Source organism: Hypomesus transpacificus, chromosome 20 (genome assembly GCF_021917145.1).
Source record: "Hypomesus transpacificus isolate Combined female chromosome 20, fHypTra1, whole genome shotgun sequence".
Taxonomy (NCBI): domain Eukaryota; kingdom Metazoa; phylum Chordata; class Actinopteri; order Osmeriformes; family Osmeridae; genus Hypomesus; species Hypomesus transpacificus.
The window spans coordinates 2,944,455-2,968,024 of record NC_061079.1 but is presented as its reverse complement, the minus strand read 5'-3'; the positions used below and the strand labels follow the sequence as shown (position 1 = coordinate 2,968,024).

Genomic DNA, 23,570 nt, shown 5'->3' with positions numbered 1-23,570 from the left:
GTTATGGTCGAGGAGACAACAGTTTTTAGGGCCTGTGCGTGCTTCAATACCCGACACCACACGGGCATACTAATAGGCCGGTACCAAGCCAACACTACTTTGGCAAATAATGTAAAATGAACTCATAAACTTGAAGTGTTCACCTCTTGTGTTAAGTGTTTTAAGCATCACACACTGGTCTTACATTCGGTTTATCATTCCCAGAAAGGAATAGGAATCAAAATATTAATTACAAGTAATAGTGCTAGAAACCCCAGGCAAGTAACAAAAAAAAAGACGACACAGGTTTGTAAGGTCATATCTTTTGGAATGGTTTCTCTTTTTCTTCCCCAAAGTTTGAAATTCAAATACTTTTTTCTTTTGGTCAAATGTAATATTTTTTAAATAGTTTTTTTTTCCTTTTTTGCCAAATTAAAATAGTTGAATATCATTTGTTTGTTTTTCTCTTTTACTCCTGTAAACAACCCCATTCCTCTGTCTTTATTGATAAAAGCAGACATGCTAGTGAGTTAGAAATCCATTTTACAAACAGAATAAATCAAAAAATACATCCACATCCTGCAAATATAAACAGTAACAAATCCAAAAATGTCTATCCAATAAATCTTTTACATTTTACTACCATGGTGTCACAGTAGTAGTTACACAAGGTTTAATATGTTAGAGGGAAATTCCTGTGACCATTGGTCAGTTGAGTACCGAAGCCATCCAATAACAGAGAAGCTCTCGAGTTCTGTGAGACATGAGGGACAACCAGAAGAGATCATGACAGGCAAGGGGTGGGGGGGTTCTTTACCACCAATTTGGGGAAATTCTCAATCCAGACTACAGTAGACTGCTCTAATCTTGAGATGTTACCAACTGTGTGTGAGACTCTTATAATAATAATAACAGCAGGGGTGTCAGTGTTGGCATGAAGGCCATTCCCTTCCTCCCTCACTGTCAAAGTTCAAATACAGTATTTTACAGACTAATAATACAAAATAAGACCCCCCCACTCTTGTCAAGTATACACGTTCACCAATTGATGATACTCTGGAGGACATTCCTACCTACATCTCACAAGGTCTCTCTCTGTTACGTGAACCTGTTGTACCCACAGAAGCAGTTGAGACCACAGCCCAAGTGAGAATCTCCCAAGGTGAAACTGTGCGGTTGGACTCAGGGTTGGTTAGTGAGAGCACAGCTGCTCTACTGGGACGGAGCAGCGTGGAAACGTGCTGCTTGCACTGAGAAACGACGTCTTAAGGGTTGGTTAAACACACCTACTTTGAAAATAAGCAGATTACAAAACACTAATTTGAAAGCTATAGGGTACCTCTCTCTCTTCGCCTGACAGTTTTAACATGCACTCCAATGAGTTCAAATTAAACAAAATAAAAAGTGATGTATCCACATAGTAATTTTCTATATCAAACATTTACAAAATTTACAAATGAAAATCACAAACCTTTTGTAAAAATACAACCTTCTGCTGATTATGTAAGGCAAAAAAACAAAATGACATCAAACAAAACTGTTTACATTCAAACAGCGTTGTCCAGTCTCCCAAGTTCCCAACATGACAACTACTGATGACCTCCAAATCCTTGTCCCAAAGATGTCTTGGGTCTCAGATGTCCTCGTGGTGGGGGGGCTTGACTTGCGTAAAAAAATCCAATAAACTGATACACACTCCCCTAAAACTGCTCCATCATCAAGTACATAACCTGGCACCACACCTTTAGTTGACAAACAAAATACTGCCAAGAATGAGAAGTATGGTAGGTCCAAACACGTCTGAATTCAACATGAGTTTCTATCTCATTACTTTAGTGAGAGGCAGGCCAACAGCGACTGCTGAAGCAGCCATTTTGTAAATGTTGTTCTCTGGAGCAAGCCTATGGATCAGAACCCACATGCGAAAATTCCGTACAAGAATCACAAACCCCCCAATTATACAGACCAAATTCACCAAACCAATAGGGGATGGGGAAAGAAATCTTTTTAAATATGTATAAAAATACCTATTCACAGTAGTCACAAATGTTGTGCATTACTGATAAAGTCTAGTGACCTCAATGACACCCACCATACAAACACGACTGCCCGGGATAGCACTCTGGAGAAAGATCTCAGCAAAAGTGAGATTTGAATAATTATTCTGATTTTTAAAGAGATACAAAACAGTCTTCTAGTCTCATGCGTGTTCACACACACATTATAATAATAATTATTATTAATAATAATAAAAGTATAGACTTTGCATTCTCATATTAGAGTCCTTAATTCCTCAGTCTCAAAATACTGAAAACTGATCTTGGGAGACAAATGAAAAGTTAATTAATCAAAATAAATCTGCCTCGTAGAAAACCAACTGTCCTTCACAGGAGGGAGAGGGAGACAATGCGTCTTCATCGTCTCCAGGAGCGACTCTCGTACTCGTCATCCTCATCCTCGTCTTCCTCCTCCTCTTCCACCAACAGGTAGGGGCTCACTTCCTCCTGTGGGGCAAGGAACAGGAAGTAATGTGAGATGCAGTCTACCAGGTGAATCGTTAGGTGTGTTCAACATCAACTGCGTCTGCATGAAATGACCGGCGAGAGTTGCCGCTTGCAGTCGGGGAGGAGTTAAAAACAGCTCCGTAAAGACATTCCAGCTTCTCGTGGTTGGCTTTGTTGACGTCAGTCATGGCCAATCAAGCGCTGTTTGTTTACTTTATCGTTGACAAACTGCATAGTCACAAATTTAATGGTTTTCGCATTAGAACTTGTACGAACCACTGCACTGAAATGTGTCATTTTATGTATTGGGCTATGTAAACTCTTAAATCTGCAGATTGACAATACGACTAGAACTCAATTAAACTTCCGTTAGTGAAGAGGCAGACTAAAACCCTTTCTTCAACAATAGTAGGCTATCGCAGTCTGTCAATAAAGGCAAATATTTAATTAAATTGAACAGTTTGGTCCAGATTTGAGCATTGGCGAAACTGAAGGTGTCAGAATAAATACAAAACACGCGTCAAAGTTGTCGTGAGTCTGTCAGTTATATGGGATGGGCTACCGTGTTGACTTCCTCCTTAGACTCCTCCTCCTCTGGCTCAGTGGATGCGGAGGGCGTCTTGGGCTTGAACCAGGAAATCTGTAGCACGCGACCTTTGAACTTTGCCCCCTGGTTTGCCGCCTGAGACCCCAGGAGACAAGATAAATCATGATTATGAAAGATTCTCCCTCTCTCTCTACCATTACTTCTCATCTCTCCAATGTTTTACAACAAACACCAGATCAACCTTTAATACTGTCAGATGAATCCGTCTGGACAAGAGGTGTCTGGGTGCACAGTTAATGTGTGTGGGGGTGTTAGTGAGTGTGTGTGCATGCTTGGTAGTGTTATCACAATACCAACATTTTTGAAAAAGCTCCAAAATTAGGCCCCCTAATAACTGTAGAATAGATTTGTTTTGTAACACACTTTTTCAAATATGCTTGCTTGTCATGCTCTTCATGATACAGTAGGGTAGTCCTGACAAAGGCTACGTATTTCACTATCCTGCCAGCTATCTTATTCGCTAAACAGTGTTTTTTTGTACTCTGTGTTTACAGAAAAGGAAACAAATATTTGCTCTCCTGCTGATTTTGTACGTTTTTCTATCATTTTAATGGTAGGTTTATTTGAACAAAGATAGACAGAATAACAACAACAAAACAACAAAACAGAACAACAACAACAAAACATTTTATCAATTGATTTTTAATGAGTGAATTAAAAATAAGTGGGTCAAATAAGTATTTGACCCCCTGCAAAACATGACTCAGTACTTGGTGGCAAAACCCTTGTTGGTAATCACGTTTCTTGAAGTTGGCAACCAGGTTTGCACACATCTCAGGAGGGATTTTGTCCCACTCCTCTTAGCAGATCTTCTCCAAGTCATTAAGATTTCGAGGCTGACAACTCAAACCTTCAGTTTCCTCCACAGATCTTCTATGGGATTAAGGTCTGGAGACTGGCTAGGCCACTCCAGAACCTTAATGTGCTTCTTCTTGAGCCACTCCTTTGTTGCCTTGGCCGTGTGGTTTGGGTCATTGTCATGCTGGAATACCCATCCACGACCCATTCTCAAAGCCCTGGCTGAGGGAAGGAGGTTCTCACCCAAGATTTGACGGTACATGGCCATTGTCCCTTTGATGCTACGAAGTTGTCCTGTGTCCTTAGAATAAAAACACCCCCAAAGCATAATGTTTCCACCTTCGTGTTTGACGGTGGGAATGGCGTTCTTGGGGTCATATGCAGAATTCCTCCTCTTCCAAACACGGCGATTTGAGTTGATGCCAGAGAGCTAAATTTTGGTCCCATCTGACCACAACACTTTGACCCAGTTCTCCTCTGAATCATTCAGATGTTCAATGGCAAACTTCAGACGGGCCTGCACATGTGGTTTCTTGAGCAGTGGACCCTTGCGGGCGCTGCAGGATTTCAGTCCTTCACGGCGTAGTGTGTCACCAATTGTTTTCTTGATGACCATGGTCCCAGCTGCCTTGAAATCATTGACAAGATCCTCCCATGTAGTTCCGGGCTGATTTGTCTCTAGGGCTGAACGATTAATTGCATATGCGATAATATCGCGATGTGACAAAACAAGATTTTGTAACCACAAAGGCTGCGATTTCCCTTTGGTCACGTGACATGCAAGCCTAAAGCAGTTTGCAGACAAAAGATCAACTTGGCACGGTGCACTTTACCTTGACCTGTACGATGGCCTCAGGCTATTATGTACGATAGTTACATGGCTAAAATGCTGAACACCAGTGTGTCAAATAAGCCAAATACCACCCGACAGGATCACTGATCGAAATGTTTCAAAGCCTAACTCCATATTCACATACTTCAAAATGGCACGCGGAAATTACTCAAGCAGTAACAGCGTTCATCACGAAAGATATGACGCCCCTTAGTGATCCTACTGTATGTGTATCACCGTACTATGGCTGTCAGTGCCGTACTGTTTCTGTTAGGCTACTGACTGGATCAGATATGTTCATACAGTGTTTTTTTTCTTTTAAGATTTAATAAGACAGTACAACGCACGTCATTAGTCTACGTTTTGATTGACTAAAATATTTTCAAAGAGGTACAGGCGGTATGTTCTCCTGAACTTTTCAGAACTTTGTGTTATGTTGCTGACCGGAGATCAATAGAATACATATTTGTATTAATAATAAATCATATAATAAACGCATATTAAATCGCAATATATTAGTCAAATTAATTGCAATTAGCTTATTTTCCTAAATCGTTCAGCCCTATTCCTCACCGTTCTCATGATCATTGCAACTCTACAAGAACAGTTCTTGCATGGAGCCCCAGACCGGGGGAGATGACAGTTCTTTTGCGTTTCTTCCATTTGCAAATAATCTCACCAACTGTTGTCACCTTCTCACCAGCTGCTTGGCGATGGTCTTGTAGCCCATTCCAGACTTGTGCAGGTCTACAATCTTGTCCCTGACATCCTTGGACAGCTCTTTGGTCTTGGCCATGGTGGCGAGTTTGGAATCTGATTGATTGATTGCTTCTGTGGACAGGTGTCTTTTATACAGGTAACAAACTGAGAATAGGAAAGTGTTCCTAATCTCAGCTCGTCACCTGTATAAAAGACACCTGGGAGCCAGAAATCTTTCTGATTGAGAGTCAAATACTTATCAATTTATACAAATTTAGACATGCATTTTCAGGATTTTTTGTTGTTATTCTGTCTCTCACTGTTCAAATAAACCTACCATTAAAATTATAGACTTGTCATTTCTTTGTCAGTGGGATAACGTACAAAATCAGCGGGGGATCCAAAAACAATTTCCCTCACTATCTTATTGTCTGTCACTGAGGTGCGTGGCGAGCAGGGCCCTCAAGTCTCACGCAATCGGCGTGAGACACGCATTTCAGATATTTGTCATGCTGAGAAGTAAGGGATAACTTTTTCCGCTAAATACAATTAATGGACGAGTGCGCAAAGATTTCTGCCAAGATGATGGTTGTCTCACAGAGTTAAATGCCCCAAAAAAATCACCAGCACCCCCTCCCAACCCCTATCTCCCTCTTCAAATAGGCTTCGTAATGTCCGTGGGTTAGCCATCAGCATCAGCTCTGTAAGTAAAGTAGTTCCACAGTAGACTTTGGAAGCCTGTTTGACCTAAATACCGAACATTGGAAAATTCTTATATCGAACCCTTTTGAACAATCGGAAATTACCGAAATGTTGGTATACCGTGCAACACTAATGCATAGTCTAATGCTTAGTCTAATGCTTGATTATATTTGTCCAATAGGGTTCTTCAGGTGGTTGAACGTAGTGTGTGTGTGTATACATCTAGAACATACATTCTCTGCTTCGCTCCTGGTCTTGAACGTCATGACAACACTGGTGGTGTCGTGGTCTCTCAGATCCTCCACCTCGCCAAATTTCTAGGACAGGAAAGAGAATCAGAGCAGGTTATGTTCCTGTGTCAAGGCTTCAACACCTCCAGCAGTCTGTTTCCTGGGCCGCACCAGGAAGTGGGTCTTCCCTAGGATCAAAACACCTCTGGCTTTGCTCATGGGGACCAGTTTTGGTCAAAACTGGTCAAATTTGGACCAGTTTTGTCTCACTGAAGCCATTAAGGGTGGATGGAAAGATCTCCTGAATTTGGGCTTTAAGTGGATTTTTGTCAACATAGCTGGTTGTCATCACATAAAATACTACGAGACTTTTTTTTTATGAATTGTGTGATAACTTGGTTTCACAATTATTCCTATACTTTGTTTTGAAAAGCGACAGTTATCTGCTGTTAGCTTTGAAGTAATTGAGGGTTATCTTTCTACAGGTGACGAGTTGCTGCTGTTTCCCATGCAATCTAAACTTTCACATTGCAATGAAGACATTGTTTCTTCCATTTGTTGATACTAGAATTGTACCAGGAAGTGGATCTTACCAGGAAGTGGGCTTTGACTTCCTCCTTTTCCTCCTGTGTCAGCCCCAGGATAGCCAGGGCCCTGGGACGATGGTCCACCACCATGTGGTTGGCCCCGCCCCTTCCCCGGCCCCGCCCACGACCTCTACCACGCCCCCGAGGCACAAGCCCCTTGCCCCGCCCTGGCGGAATTAGACCCAACCTTGTGGCCTGAGAGAAAGAAGTAGAAAGAGAGAATATGCATCAAGAAAGTCAAACAGGAAGTGAAGATAATAAATCAAGTTTGTGGGTTAAAAGCAGGATCGGTACATTTTGGCAACCTAGCAATTTTTGCTTGAGTTCAAAAGGATTAAAAACAAAATATCCCATCCCTTCAAAGCAATTCCCCCAATACACACAAACGCGCTGCCTGACTACTGCTGTAGACAGACAGACAAGTAGCCCATCCAATCATTGCATTTGGTCCGAATGCTGTCCAATTATTGAGGTTGGTCTGAACTTAATGATTGGTCATGTTTATTACAGTCCTGCAACGCCCACATATTTCATTTTACTCTCAGACCTCTCGATTGGTTGCTATCAGGATGTGAAGCTCATTTCATTAAATATGACAAAAAGTGTATTTCAACAACATTACTGCCTTTAATGTCCCAAACCTAAACCGGAAGGAGGAGTGATCTACCATATCACTCTGCGCCTCTCTTTCTCCCTTTCTTCTTCTCTCTCTCTACCCGCCTTCCTTCTCTCTCTCCTCTCGTGTGCTCCCCTTCGATAGCCTCCCTTCACCCCCCCCTACTTTATCCCACCCTCACACTAATCGTCATCTCTTTGTTTTCTTACAAGAAACACCAGATCAATCTTTAATACTCTCTGATGCATCAGTCTGGTCGGTGTGTGTCGGTGCATGTGCGCTCGGTGTGTTGATTAGTGGGATCTCCTCAGGGCTTGACTAAGTGGCTGCAGTGTTATGTGGTGTGTGTGAAGTGGTCTGTGTGTGTGTTGGGTTAGTGTGGTGTGTGGCAGACAGGGCTGGGGTCACTGCATATTTTATAGCAGATAATTCAGGGTCCTTTAGAGTAGGGGTTGATAAGGATGGTGTCAACAACACACTCACTCACTCACTTACCTCCACCTGCAGCAGCCCCAGCCTCCTTTTCAGGTCGCTTGTGTCCTCTCCTGAGCTCAGCTTCTTATGGAAGTCCAGCTCTGCATCCAGCAGCTCCTTCTGGGCCTAGACACACACACGCACGTATAAACACACACACGCACATATTTATGTATACACACATGCACGCACACATATATGTATACACACAGGCACGCACACAAACACACAAATATATAAACACACGCACACACAAACAAATAAAAACAACAGGTTTTGGGTTACTATGGAGACTCTTTAGGGTGTGGGTAACTATGGAGACACTAGGAACACTGCAGGGTATGGGTTAATATGAAGACAATATGGGGTGTGGGTTATCATGGAGACACTATGGGGTGTGTGTTACAATGGAGACAATGTGGGGTATGGGTTACTATGGAGACACTATGGGGTGTAGGTTACTATGGACATGTTATGGGCATGGGTGGGTTCTGGTCTGGGGACTCACATCAGTCTTGGTCTTGGGCTGTCCAGGCGGAACAGTAACAACAGAGGCGGGGGTGGGGGTGGGGGCAGAGGAGGACGAGGGCTGGGAGGCTGGGGTCATCTCGTTCTGCAGCTGAGAGATCTTCTCCGTCAAATCTTTTAAAGTCTTCATGATGTTAGCTCTCTCCTCGGGCTTCATCCTCCTGTTCCTCTCCAGTCGACTGATCAGAGCCTGGGGCAGGAGAGGAAATGAGGAGATAGCAAGAGAGAGGAGGGGTGAGGAAAGTAGAGGAGGGTAGGAAAGGCAGAGAGGAGTGAGGAGAGAAGACGGCAGGAAAAGAGGGAGGGATGAAAAGAGAAACAACAGTGTTTCTGTTATTCCGAGTAGAGAGAGCTGTTAAGAGAGCTAGAGAGATACACAGATTAACCCTGTGTGCATGTGTGTGAGTCTCTCTCACCTTCTGCCACTCTATCTGTTTCTCCAGCATCTCCTGCTTCTTCTTCCTCATGTCCTGCTGCAGCTTCAGAGTCTCCTGGAACATACACAAACACACACATTAACACCCATCCAGGGCTTGAAATTAACTTTTTTACTTAAGTGGCACTGGGGCACCCACCGAATATTAAGGAGCACCACAACTACATTTGTTAATGTTATAGATTCATATATTTTGGGTGCGCAAGTTAGCTCCTTGTCAAGTGACAATGGAGAGCAGTGACAAGGATTGACTGATGGCTAGGGCTGAACGATTAAATGCATTTGCGATAATATCGCAATGTGACAAAAGTAAAGCAGTTTGCAGACAAAGGATCAATTTGGCACGCTACACAGTACCTTGCCCTATACGATGGCCTCGGGCTCGACAGAACCTGACACTACAGACACTTTTGTGTCAAAGAGGCACAGTAAGTCAGCTGTGTGGGAATGTTTTGGCTTAAAAAAAATAAGATGCTGCGCAGTGTCAAGTGTTGTGCAAAACCTGCCAGGCTAACATTGTTACCTCACAGGGCAACGCTACCAACCCAATTCAGCACAAAGCCATGTACGATAGTTGCATGGCTAAAATGCCAAACCCCAGTGTGTCAAATATGCCAAATACCACCCGACAGGACAGAAATGTTTCAAAGCCTAACTCCATATTCACGTACTTCAAAACAGCACATGTAAATTACTCAAGCAGTAACGAAAGATATTATGCCCCTCAGTACGGACTGGTGATACACATACAGTGAGATCACTATGGCTGTCAGTGCCATATTGTTTCTGTTAGGCTACTGACTGGATCAGACATGTTCAGACACTTTCTTTTTCTTTTAAGATTTATTAAGACAGTACAATACACATGTTATTAGCCTACGTTTAACTTTGACCCCAAATATTTTCAAAAGGAGATAAGCGGTATGTTCTCCTTTATTTTTCTGAACTTTGTGTGTTATTTTGCTGACTGGAGATCAATAGTATATATATATTTTATTAATTTCTTTTTTATTTAAAGCAGTGTTTGGGTTTACTTATATATTTTTTATTTTAACATGTGCATTTTTACAGGGTTCATACAGATACTTTATAATGAAATTCCATGACTTTCAAGGACTTTTCAAGCACTATTTTGTGGGTTTTCAAGGACTACAATCAGAGATGTAATTGATCAGAGATGTAATTGATCAAACTATCATATACTATAATTTACTTTAAATGAATCCTTACTAAATCAAAAAATGTTATTCAATCAAAAGCAGCAAGTGGTTCTATCTTTTTCTTTGATTAACATTAATGAGACAGACAGCAGTGGGTTTATTAAACGGCTGTCTGTTTAAGACCTGAAGCACATGTCGCAGATCTGACACAAATCCGGTTTTCTTCCACCTGTTCACCTTCATTTAAGACTTTGAAACTCATTTAAAGGTCCCATGGCATGCTGTTTTTGGATGCTTTTATATAGGCCTTAGTGGTCCCCCAATACTGTATCTGAAGTCTCTTTGCCGAAATTCAGCCTTGGTGCAGAATTACAGCCACTACGAGCAGTCCCAAAGCAAGAAAAGCGGGGCTAACTGCCATGCTTCGGTCGTTTGCAAGCCATGTCTCTCGAGGAAAAAACAATATCGCGCTTGCATGGTCAGAGCTCATTTCTCATTGGCGGGCCAAATTGTCTGGGCAGGCAAAGCAGAGAAAGGAGAGGTAACCTTTCCCCTTATGACGACATAAGGGGAAAGGTTCCAGATCGGACCTTTTGAGCTTTCATTTTCTCAAAGGTGGAGAAGAATACCCAGGGCTTGGTTTATACATATCAACATTTCTAGCCACTGAGGGACCAAAGGCAGGCTAAGGGAACTAATATTAATGTTAAATAACATCAAAGTGAAATGTTCATGCCATGGGACCTTTAAGACTGTGCTTACAAGGAAACTGGCCAACATTTTTAATTTTGAATATTTTCAGTTTCGTCCTCAAGTAGGCCAAATCAATACAGTACTGGCGCGCAATGTCTGAAAAGAAGCGACTTTTCTCTCGGTGTGTGTGAGTCGGGTGTGTGTGCAAAGAATGCTGCTTCAGACAAAGCTTCTTCAGGACCTAATTAATTTCTTCTTTGACTCTTATTGTGCGTGAAAAAACACTTGAATAGAGAGCATGATCATATGCTATAACGCAAACCAAAGAATGCCAGAAAAAACAGATGGTGCTTTAATTAAATTAGCAGGAGGGGGGGGATGGGCTATGGAGGTGTTCCTTTTGGCGAAAAGACTATTTATTTTCGCTCTGGATAAGAGTGTCTGCTAAAAATGACTAAATGTAAACTACAAATAACTAATGTTAGGGAAATCACTGTTTTGTTACGACGTACTGGATTTAAAATCAACAAATATTCGTATCAGTATTGGCCTTAAAAATCCTTCATCGGTCGGGCTCTATTTTATAGCAAAAAAATTAACACTTCAAAATTACATTGTAAATTCATACTTTTCATGTACTTCGTCATTAATATGACTGTTCAAGTGTTTTCCGGGACTTAAATTTCAACAACAACAAAAAATCAAGTACTTCAAGCACTTTAAGCACCTTGTACGAACCCTGTTTTTATGTATACTAGTTATAAGCTGTTGCTGAGAATCAAGTAAAGCTGAACCCTTTTGAGTGAAATACTGCCACACTTAAGACCGTTTAGCCAAAGGCATTTTAATCATGTTTCTATAATCATAGCTTCTAGCTAGCTGCCGCTATCAGAGCAGGTGGACGGTGAAAGGGGAGATTGACTGGGTTTTTGCTAGATTTTTGCTAGAAAACGCTAGGTTTTCTACTTTTACGGTATGATCATGAATATATAGATGAGCTGCGCGCTGATTGGTTGGTTTACAACTAGTGAAGCTGCGGAGCAAAGACGCAACACGGCCACAGCACTCACTGAAAATACGAAGGTGGAGACTTGAAATAAAAAAGTACAAATAAATCTATTGTGTCTACACAACACTGTTTTCAACAGATTGACTATATATCATTTCAAATGATTACGTTAATTGTTTCCACTTCTGTTGTCGAAGCAAACGTGATCGCCTTAGGTGGGTAAAGCTTTTCAGCAACAGCGGAAAAGCACTTTTCACAGATGGTGAAAAGTGTAAGGATTACCGGTGCAGCCTGGAACCGGTGCAGCCTGGAACACTGCATTTACGGCGCTCCATCCAATATCTTGAAAACGTATGAACTTTCTTATTTGTAATTCCTGTGGAAGTACAGAGCAGCGCGCAGCTAGCTAAAAAAGTGTCAGAGATCTACGCGACCTCCGTTTATGTTCCTGGACCAGAAAACCACAGGGCGGGTAAATGTACATTTTGAGGCAACAAGTTGATGCTGCTTGTGACGTTACAAGTTGCACTGTTTCAAAAGCTAGCACTTGCAAGTTGCAGTTTCAAAATAGTATTGAGAAGTGACATTTTGATAGGAAAGAAGTTTCAATGGACTTTGAGGTTCACTGTATGTCTATTTTACACACCAAACTGCCATTTTTCAATCAATCACCCCTATAACTAGCCAAGGTACACAAGGAGATGCTTCTGCTGCCTGTAGCATCTTTTGGAAGCACCAGAGGGCGCAGCCAGGGCATTAACAGAGACAATACTGACCCCAGATTTCAGCAGCTAATCCTAAATAACACTCAAACACACACATCAATACTAGTATACTAGTGCTGTCAGTTTAACGCGTTATTAACGGCGTTAACGCAAACCCAAATTAACGGCGTCAATTTTTTTATCGCGCGATTAACGCTCTTTTTGGCCTAGCAAACTTTGTAGTTTTTTTCACATGCTGTTGCAACAATTACCGACGTTAGAAAAGACTACAACACCACACCGGATGTAGCTAGACCGGAAATAAAACAACAGGCACGCCACACCCACACTTGTTTGGCTTGCGAGCCGGCTAAAGAGTAGTAGCAGAGCCCGTTTACGGATATTAGACATTCTCTGGTAGTAGGCTAACGTTACGTTTTGAGTGGATGGCGAGCGCGAGACGCCGAAATGGATGCCAATAAGATTCTGAATGGAAAGTTTACTTTTAAAAAGTTGCCAAATGGTTCCATTGACAAGACCAAAGTGATCTGTGTGTTTTGTCGTTGTAAACTGAGTTATCATCGCAGCACGTCCAGTCTGAAATACCACTTGATGGCCAAGCACACAGCTGATGCGATTCATGCGAATTCTCCGCCCCCTCGTCAAAGCCAGGCGATTGCAATGTTGTTTTCAATAAAAAAATATTTGCACGAAGCAATCCGAACCACTTTTCCATGTTGATAAGAGCTTTAAAATTGAAAAAAGAATGGGACAAAAAGAAATCAAGGGACAAGGGACATTTAGAATAGATAAAAATGTGCGATTAATTGATTAATCGCGAGTTAACTATGACATTAATGCGATTAATCGCGATTAAATATTTTAATCGTTTGACAGCACTAATATATACATATACACACAGAGAAATTGATATATTCAAACATACACATTAACACCCACAAACATTTATACACACACACACACACACATCAACACCAAACCCCCCCCCACACACACACCCCCCTAATAACACACACATTCACAGTGATGCACACACTCTCTCACCTGCTTCTTCTTGAGGACCTCCTGGGCCTCCAGAGCCTTGGCAGTCTTGCCCAGGGTCTTAGAGCTGGTCTTGTGCAGGGACGCCACATACAGACCCTTCTGGCTCACAGACACAGCCTGGACACACATACACTGGTTACAACCCACACTCACACTAGACAAAACACACACACACTAGACAGAACGCACACTCAGTCATAACACACACATATACTCAGCAGGGTGACAACACACACACTCCAGTCTAGTGTTGTCACGATACCAAAATTTGGACTTGATACCAAGTGTACTATCGCGGTACTCGTTACTGAAACAATACTAACTACAGAGGGTACAATTTGGGGGGAAATTGTAGGGTGTGCTTGCGTAGGTTGCAGATGGGTCTGTCCCTTTAAGTTTTTCCCTTCTAGTGATATTTTCAAGCATTTAGACAACTCATATTGCATAATTCGTTAAGAACCCCCTTTGAAACAAGCTATTGTAACAACGTTGTGCCGGCAGAATTTCAGATGGAATTTCTTTTACAATGTGTATAAAAATGTAAGCATAAATAAAATGGTTCGACCAGGTGGTTGAAACCCTGAACCCCCGTTCCCCCTGTACTCTCAGTGTAAGAGACTGTTGTAAAGATGAAACTTGTTATACAGATAAATTATTAATTTAACTACTTGTCTAGGTGCACTTCTCAGGAGTAAACCGTGGTGTGTAACTGAGATGAGTAGCCGAAATAACACCCACTAGCCTGAGTATTGTACAGTGCAATAGATTCGATTATTTGTGCCAGCAGCAAAACAGTTTTAACCATCAACATTCAACAAAAAAAAATATATATATACCTTAAAGCCCGTATTTGATCGCAAATGAACTACAGGCAACAAGAAATGTACCTAATGCTGATGGGCAGTACAATAAGCTAACACACGCAATGGTATAAATCCCATACAGCTCAACTTAGCAGCAGGAGAAAACATGGTTTCGCGCGAAAGGGCGAACTGAATTCTCCTAACACAGGCCTCATGTAGCAGAGCACAGGCGTGACATCACGCGCAGGTGCACTTTTCTCGCCTGACTCTTATAGTCGTCTACAGCTTTTATCGCTGAGGTTCAACTGCCTGTTTCAGCGCATAAAAGTACTTTTCTTTTCTTAAAGTCAGTATCGTACTGTTTCTAAAAAGCCAGTACCGCAGTACGGTACCAGAACCGGTAGACCGTGCAACACTTTCTCACAGTCACAACACTTTCTCACTAGGGTGACAACACACACCAGACCGAACACACACTCCAGTCCCACATTACACATTTCAGTCACAAAACCCACACCGTAGGTAGGAGAGACAGACAGGACTTACAGCCAGGGGGGTGATGGGAGGGTGGAGGGGGTCCATCTTGGGGTTGGCCGGTACGTGTTTAGGGAGAGTCTTGTTCAGAACGTATGCTCCTGGACTGTGCTGCTTTATCACCTAGGAGCAGAAACCCGTTACACACGGCCGAACACTGCCTATGGGGTTTGTGTGTTTACATGTGTCGTTTGTGCGTTTACATGCGTGTCATTTGAGTGTTTACATCTGGAGTTTGTGTTTAGGTGTGTCGTTTGTGTGCTTACGTGCATGTGTCGTTTGTAATAACGTGTAAACTGCCTGACCACACGTGTGATCACAGTTTGGTTTTTGCTGATTGTTCGTGGCTGACCTTGTGATGGCTCGAGTGCTGTGGGCCCATGTTGGGCCCCTGGCCCTGATCCGTCGGTCCGCTGGGCTCGTGGTGCCAGTACACCCGGATGAAGCGGTTGTTGAGCACGGCCTCCGTGCTGGAGATGGCCCGCCGCGCCTCCTCATTGACCGTGTACTGGATCAGAGCTGCCTCGGGATCCCCTTCAAACACCACCTGGACACAAACACCTTGGTTTTTCTATCCTAGTGGGGACGGACCATTCATTCCCATTCTAAATTTAGTCATCTCTGCTAACTAACCCCAAACGCAATTCTAACCGTAATACAAATTCTAACTCTAACCCTGTAACCACCTGAAAAAAAAACATTTGGAGTTATGGGGCCCAGCAAAAAGGCACCACAAGTTCAGGTTTTTCATGTTTCACGGTTCTCGTGAGTACATTTGGTCCCCACAAAGGAAGTTTAACAAGATCACACAGACACAAGCATCCCGGTGGGGAGCGTCCCTCAGTGAGAGGAATGCTCTCAGTATGTCTTCCTGGACACGGTCACATGAAGAACAAGGAGAGCGTGGAAAGACGACGTACCTGGATGTTGACAATGGTGCCGAACCGGCTGAAGTGCTCGTTGAGTTTGGTGATGTTGTTCAGGTCCCGGGGAACCTTTCTCACCTCCAGCTTGGTGTTCATGTAGTGGTTCTTCTTGGGGAAGCTGGGCTTATGCTGGCTGTTGAAGTTGGGCCTGGAGTTACAGACACACACGTTTACACGGGTCTGTATGTCTGCCTGTAAGTGTGAGTGTGTCTGCCTATAAGTGTGAGTGTGTCTGCCTGTAAGTGTGAGTGTGTCTGCCTGTAAGTGTGAGTGTGTCTGCCTGTAAGTGTGAGTGTGTCTGCCTGTATGTGTGTGACTGCCTGTATGTGTGTGACTGCCTGTATGTGTGTGACTGCCTGTATGTGTGTGACTGCCTGTATGTGTGTGACTGCCTGTATGTGTGTGACTGCCTGTATGTGTGTATCTGCTAGAGTGTGTCTGTGAGTGCTCCTACTTGTCCATCCAGGGCTTCTTGGGCGGAGGGCCCTCGGTGGCGGTCAGTGGCCTCTTCCTGCTGTCCTGCTCTGCGTAGCGAGGCACGCTGCTGGGGACACATGCGACCGCCGGCTCTGTCTGGATCACTATGTTAGCCGCTACAAACGCACGCACACACACAATGACAGGTGTTTGTTTAAGTGTGCTTACAGTTTTAAATCGGTGTGTGACATTGTAACACGCACGCACGCACATTTTAACAGGTGTGTGTGAGACAGGTGTGTGATAGACAAATGTGTGTGTGTACCTCTGGAGCCCTGTCCCTCTCCGGAGGTGAGTCCTATGAGGTTGGAGCGCTGGCTCTGGACCCGGGGGATGAAGTGGCGGTACTGAGGCCGGCCTGGCCCCGCTGTCAAGCCTGGAGACTCGGGGTTGTAGCCCTCAGGGTCGTACTTATCTGGACACACACATACACAGGACACACACGTATACACAGGACACACGCATACACAGGACACACGCATACACAGGACACACGCATACACAGAACACAAACATACACAGTTGAGAGATTGATCCTCTACATGTAGCAAGTCTGTTAAGTCTGTTTGTGGATGTTTTAAACAGCTGTGGTCTGTAACGTGACAACATGCATGTACTTCTACACGTGTGTATTACAGAGGAAAACTCAATAAGCCCCGCCATCCAGAATAGGGCAACATTCACTGTCAATTATTCTCTGTAATCAGCAAAAATACATAATCAACTAATCAAACTCAATCATATTAGGAGCCGTGCACTTTGGTTTACAAACAGCACCCCCAAATGAACAGCAAATGTCACTGCAGCCTACAGAACGAGCCAAATTGGCCAAGCAGACAACAGTAGAAACAAAACAAACCCTGGACCAGACTCATGAAAGTAAGAGCGATGACCAGACAAACTGGCTTGGGACTCGTCTGCTTCCAATGGGGAATGAAACGACACGCACATCACAAGGTAGGAAAACAAAAAAGGTGAAACGAGTGAGGGGAGGGTGAAACGGCGGCGGGACGGAGGAAGACAGAAACCAACATGGCCGCCGCTTACATTCCGACTGGGAGTACTGGGGGTGCAGAGGAGTGACAGAGGAGGAGGAGGGAGGAGCAGGAGGAAGAGGGGGCGGTCCCACGCCAGGCGGCCCCAGAAGAGAAGAGGAGGAACTGCTCCCTGATTGGCTGGGTGGGTCTAAGCCACTGACAGGAATGGGAGGGGGTCCTACAGGAGACACAAGTTCAGGCTCAAACCAGCACACTACTGCCCCCACGAGCTACACAGCAGACACTGCAGCTTGAGGGGAAGTCAGAAAACAGCCTTCAAAGTGTTTCATTTGGGTCGACTTTTTGAAGTTGGATCAGTAGCTGATCAGTACGTTTTTTTCAAAAACACAGTTGCAACAATGCAATTGTTGACATAGTTATTGACAGGCACCTTAAATGTCTGCCTGAACTGTGATGATATTTATGATGGCTGTCATCATAAGATTTACATTCACATTTACATTTAGCAGACGCTCTTATCCAGAGCGACTTACAGTAAATACAGGGACATTCCCCCGAGGCAAATAAGGTGAAGTGCCTTGCCCAAGGACACAACGTCATTTGACATGGCCGGGAATCGAACCAGCGACCTTCTAATTACTAGCCCGATTCCCTAATCGTTCAGACACCTGACTAATATATAAGATGGCTGATATAGATGTTCTTGAGGACCATGTATTATTGTCGTTTTGTTGTTGTTGCTGTTGTTTTGTTACTTTGATGTGTCTTTAATGTGTGTCGAGTATAAAGCAGAGGGTATAGATTAAAGTAGAGTAGAACAGAATAGAGAAGATTACGTTAGACCAGAGAGAGAACAGTAGACAGTAGAGTAGTCTAGACAAGGCCTAAACAGACAGACTTTGTCCAATCTTGGGTCACACTCACCGGCCATGGGGAAGATGCCTGGAGGGGGGGGCTGTCCGTGAGGGGGGGGCATCCTGAGGTTGGGGGGGGGCTCCGTCCTGGGAGGCATGGGCAGGCGGGTGGGGGGCATCACCGGAGGAGGGGGGAACGGGATCATGGCAGGGAGGGAGACGTCATCCACGATGAGGGGGTCGTTGCCATGGTCGTAAGGGCAGAGGTCACCACGCACGCAGAACCCTTTCTCTGTTGGGGGGGGGGGGCGGGGAGAGAGACAGGGAGGAGGAAGAGGTTGAGAAACGGGGAGGAGGGAGAGAGAGAGAGAGAAAGAGGGAGGAAGGAGAGAGGGAGGAGGGAAAGAGTTGGGCAGAATGAAGAGAGGGGGGGGGTGAGAGTGGCAATGAGACAGAAAGGGACGGGAAAGGAGACAGGGTTAGAAACAAGAGAAAGAAGTAGAGCAGGATGTGGAGTTAGAGACAGAGGAGGAAATAGGAAAGGAAAAAAAAGAGATTTAGCTAACAGCTCCAGTGTATTTCTCTAGAGAGCATCACCCTGGGACATACTGCTTCAGCTGCACTCTGTTCTGCAGTATCTCCACTCTGGTCTCTTTCCCTTACCCTCGCCTCCTCTCGCTCCCTGCTGTAGCTCCACTCTGATCTGGTCTCTCTCCTCTACCCTCCCTGCTGTAGCTCCACTCTGATCTGGTCTCTCTCCTCTACCCTCCCTGCTGTATCTCCACACTGGTCTCTCTCCCCTTACAGCAGGGAGAGAGGGTACCTCCACTCTGGTCTCTCTCCCTTATCCTTCCCCCCCCCCTTGCTCTCTCCCTGTTGTATCTCCACTCTGGTCTTGTATCTCGACCCTCCTCTTTCTCCCTGCTTTATCTAACCCTACCCCTCTACTGCTGTCTCTGCTGTATCTCCCTGCTGTCTCCCTCCCTCCAGGGCCTCTGTTAGGCCTGGGTCTTAGCCACACTCACCCAGGGAGCACTTAGAAGAGTAGCAAAGCTTTCATCATTACGGCAACAGCAACACAAGTATCTCCATTAGAGACTCAGGCTCGCCTTTAACCAGAGCACAGGACCATCTATCTGTCCCTCTGTAGTATTCCACCTCCCCAGACCCCTCCCACTCCTCCGCCCCAACTGGCCTCTCCCCCTCCTTTGACATAGTGTGGCCCCAGAGCCAACCAAAGGGCTTCTCACCATCGTAGTCACGGCAACGCTGCTTCAGGGAGGCGCTCTTGGGAAAGGACTTGGCCTCGCGGTGGTTGCCGTAGTAACTGGACCAGCTCTCCGTGGTGCTGTCGGGCAGGTGAGCGGGAGCCGCCACGGCGACGTTGCTGGGGGGGGCGGGGGGGCCCCCAGAGACAGGGGGGGGGAAGGGGTGCTGTGGTGTGGGCAGGGGGAGGAGGGGGGGCGGGTGGAGAGGGGGCTGCTGGGGGGCGGGGCCGAGGGACCCAGAAGAGTTGCTGTAGCTGTCAGGGTCCTTCCTCTCCACCTCGAACTTTGACCTGTAATCTGTTGGGGCAGGCACACACACACAGAGAACAAAAGTTCAGCTATAGCATAATCCTTCATTCCAAAGCGTATTTCAGACAGAAATACAACAAAGACTCCATGCAAGAGACGACAACAACGTTTTCACCTTGCGGTTGACAGGTTGGGATGATGCATTGCCGGTCCACCCCCCTGTTGCGTGCCTCCCACATCAACCACATAGCTAACGCCGCTCGGCCACTTCTCCTGCGTCTCACCTGTCCCTCTGCTGTGCTGCTCTCACCCTCCTCCCTCAAGAATATATTCCTCCTTTTCTATCAAGATTCACCCATTCCGTCCGTTCGCGTCACCCCTTTTGTATCACTCCTCTGCTTCCTAGAGCTTAAAAGTTCATTAAAATCTCTCTCCGTCTCTCTTACTCTCACCTCTCCCTCTGTTGTGCTCCGTGTCACGGCTCTTCCCTCTGCTCCCACTCCGGCTCCTGCTGCGGCTGTAGCTCCGCCCCCGAGGGCTGCCCCTCCTTCTGTCGTGGCGTTCCCGGTGGGACTCCCCCCCACCTCCTCCTCCGGTCTTCCCGTGGCGCTCCACCTCGCGCCGCTTGCGCTCCTCTCGCCTGCGGTCCTCCCTACCCCTGGGGTAGCAGCCAATCAGAAGCTCAGTTAGCCGACACTCGCATTAGTATTGGTTGAAACGGTGAGGGAAGTGCTGATAGCAACAAGCACACCAAACTACACTGTAATACACTATTTTCTTGTTTTCATGTGTGCGCGTGTGTTGAAAGGATGTATATGGTAGGCTAGAGTGTGGGACACAAGTCTATTCAGTCAAGCTCCCCCCCTCCCAGGAGAAAGTTACAGCATTCGACAGAGAGAGACGTCAACAGAGACCAGGAGAATAGCAACACCCCCTTCCCAGCCTCACCTGGACTCGTTGAAGTCAGAGCGGTTCCTTAGAGGACTTCTCCTCCTGCGGGTGTCCCTGTCCTCCTCTGCATGGTCCACCTGGAGGTACAACAACAGTTAGGCCTGGTTTATGCTTCTGCGGGTCTGCGTTCTTAATGTCATGTGTGGGTGTGTGGAGTTTATAGTTGTGTAGACAGCCATTGGAAGAGCCACAATTTGTGCAAAATTGTGGTTTGTATGCTTGTAGCGTAGGAAATCCTCACAGAAGAAATTACTGTGGTTTTGTAAGACAATACATAACTTTTTGCATCTTCCCCCGATATAGCTATCTATCTACAAGCTATATCGGGGAAGACGCAAAAGAAAAATTCTGGTATGACACAAACCAGTAAAATTGTATGAGGAGATGGACAATGAGTTGGAAGAACATATTTGCTTCAAGTTAATTATAAACAGAGACGTAAGAGGCAAAGAGGCTTATGTCTCGAGTAGATAAGGGAGAACACTATGTGTTTGTTCGGCAGATGCGAACATGGACGAAGAAATGCATTTCAAATTTTGCTGGAAATCCCTACTTTGTGTAACCCCTCCCTCTCTCCCATCAAACAAATTAGCATTTGTAAGTCTGCGTACGTGTACCTATGCACTTCCAAGATTTTTTAGCTGGTGCACGCAGCCTGTGCGGCTCTGCTGTGCGGCTGTATGCAGCGGACACTACGCAGATGCGTTTGACATTGAATCATAAACCAGGCTTTAGAATGAACTGTCAATAGCAACTCCATAAAACAAATTAATTTAACGATATGCTTAGTCAATAACATGTTTCCCTTGTTTGCCTGTATTGATACATGCGTGACTGATCTGGTAGAGCCAGAGAAACAACACACACACACCACCCAACCTCTGTCTCTATCTGCGTATAGTCAGGCCAGACACCCACACACTCGGGATAGGGATTCAAACCTCTGACTTTGTGTGTGACCCTTACCTCGGGCACCTCTGCCTTGACCACAGCCGGCTTAACCTCTTCCTTAGCAGGCTCCTTCATCAGGTTCCCCAGGTAGTTTTTGGTCGTTAGACATTCAAAGAGCTTATCTACAAACCCAGTGGTCTCTGGAACAGAGAGAGGACAGAGTTAACCACACTGTTAGGACATGCTCGAACACATCAGACTGCATTGACAGTGAGGGGGTCAAGGGTGGGGTTTGCTTCAAGAATGTCTTCCATTTTAACATTGTGATTTCAAACAACATTGTTATATTGATAAGAAGCTAACAGGTATGGTAGCTCGTACAACTAATTAAGTGTGTGTGCGCGCAAGTCGTGTTACCAACCTTTTTGTAAGAACACGTCTAGTTGATCGGCACAAAGTGCTTTCAGCTCCTTCTCTGGCTTGTCTTTCTTGACTAATGCAACAACGTAATTGGCTAAAGCAGACGGGTCAGCATCGCATCTGCGAACACAACACAGGATGTCAACCTTCCTCTGGCCTGTATTTGACTCTTCTTGACATTTAGAATATCTTTAGTATAACGTGCAATAATGTTCCATTTAAAGCAAGGCATAATGTGTGAGCCTCTAATAGAAGGTAGCTAGGTATGGCGCCCCGAGTAGCATCGTGACAGTAGCTAACTTGCTAGCAAGCTCATACATTTCCCCAATGAGAACGTCAACGAAGTTATGTCGGTAATTTCCAACCTATCGTGAAGTATAACGAAGTTAGTTATCACTAGCTAGAAGTTAAGTTGCTAACGTTACCAATACAATGGCGGGTACGGCATAGTTAACAAACCAGCTAGCGAGTCTCGTCATTATCATAAACGCACCCAACCTTGGCTTGTGTAAACAGCTGTTAATGTTACTCTAGCCTGCTTGCTATAACTACAATCCCTCTGTTACAGTAAACATAATGAGCAAACATCTAGCTCTAACGTTAACAAGCCAGCCACTTCTGCGCTTGTACGTGTGTGCGTGTGGGGGGGAGCAGGGGACACATAAGCGTATATATGCAGCTAGCCAAAATAGGTAGCCTAGCCCCTTAGCTAGCTATTTGGTTACACTGCAAGGCACCACAAGAACAACAATATCCAGACTTACAGAAGGTTTAGCTAGTGTAATTAGATCAATGTGTTTAACGAATTGTTGCGGTCTATTTTGACAAAATACCAACACATAATTCGCATTACCGACAAACACACATATACCAAATACCACATAGCAAGCTAACGGCCATAGTGGCGCTAACTCGTGCAGCCTTGGTAGCGACCCTAGCTTCAGAGCTAGCTATTGACTGGACTAGCTAGTTAGCTAAATGACATTTCAATTCATCACTTACATTGGCTCCAGGAGTTTTGCCAGCCAAGACTTGAGAGCTTCCACATTGTCTATGATCATCCTGAAAATGACTTCTATACTGTCAACTAATTGAAAGTGCGTTGTAATACTCCTACTCTCATCGTCTATCAATTTTAATCTTTAGGCCTTCACTCTAGCTAGTCACTTGCAGGTCGGACGATTTGCTTTACGTTAGGTGCAAGGCATGGTAACAAAACTAGAAGTGTCGCAACACAAAATCCTCGTAGTTTTTTAAGACGTAGAAAATTAAGATATTTTTTTATTAAACGCTAAAAATAAATAGGACAACTTCCCAGAGGAGAATGGTTGGAGGATTCAAGGAAGAATACGTATTTATTATATTGATTATGTCAAAGTATGAGTGTTCCCTAAAGTCAAATGTCATGTCATGTTGATTCCATATATTTTTGACGTCTTTTCTACTTTTGGTTGCCTTTAGGGCATATACAATGTTCCAGCCATGGGCGGGGCTTTTTCTCCAAAGCCCGATCCTTTTAGGTTAGAATTTGGTTTGTAATTTGTACAACAATATTGTACAACAATATGAGTCCAAC

General features: G+C 44.6%; 1 protein-coding gene across 2 annotated transcripts; it reads right to left on the bottom strand.

Moving 5' to 3' along the window:
- Positions 1–313: 313 nt before the first annotated feature.
- Positions 314–23,185, bottom strand: rbm27 (RNA binding motif protein 27). 2 transcript variants are annotated; one of them, XM_047043041.1, is made up of 21 exons: positions 22,997–23,185; positions 21,996–22,114; positions 21,650–21,774; positions 20,681–20,760; positions 20,185–20,390; positions 19,466–19,780; positions 18,286–18,507; positions 17,411–17,578; positions 16,629–16,778; positions 16,341–16,479; positions 15,881–16,034; positions 15,313–15,507; positions 14,973–15,083; positions 13,624–13,740; positions 8,973–9,047; positions 8,537–8,746; positions 8,050–8,154; positions 6,945–7,133; positions 6,355–6,438; positions 3,046–3,165; positions 314–2,483 (listed from the first exon to the last, which is right to left on the bottom strand). In XM_047043041.1, the coding sequence occupies exons 1-21, from the start codon at positions 23,053–23,055 to the stop codon at positions 2,394–2,396; spliced, it is 3,033 nt and encodes a 1,010-aa protein (XP_046898997.1). In that variant the 5' UTR covers positions 23,056–23,185; the 3' UTR covers positions 314–2,393. The 2 variants fall into 2 exon arrangements, with proteins under 2 accessions (XP_046898997.1, XP_046898998.1); XM_047043042.1 differs by lacking the exon at positions 17,411–17,578.
- Positions 23,186–23,570: the final 385 nt, after the last annotated feature.

What these genes read in the sequence shown, in the direction of transcription:
- rbm27 (XM_047043041.1), bottom strand. Translation starts at nt 23,055, where the DNA reads ATGATCATAGACAATGTGGAAGCTCTCAAGTCTTGGCTGGCAAAACTC. An exon ending in AGGTCCTCAAGAAGAAGCAG is followed by an intron (nt 9,048 to 13,623) that starts GTGAGAGAGTGT and finishes TGTATGTTCCAG; the next exon opens with GAGACTCTGAAGCTGCAGCA. An exon ending in TGGGGCTGCTGCAGGTGGAG is followed by an intron (nt 7,134 to 8,049) that starts GTAAGTGAGTGA and finishes TCTTTCTCTCAG; the next exon opens with GCCACAAGGTTGGGTCTAAT.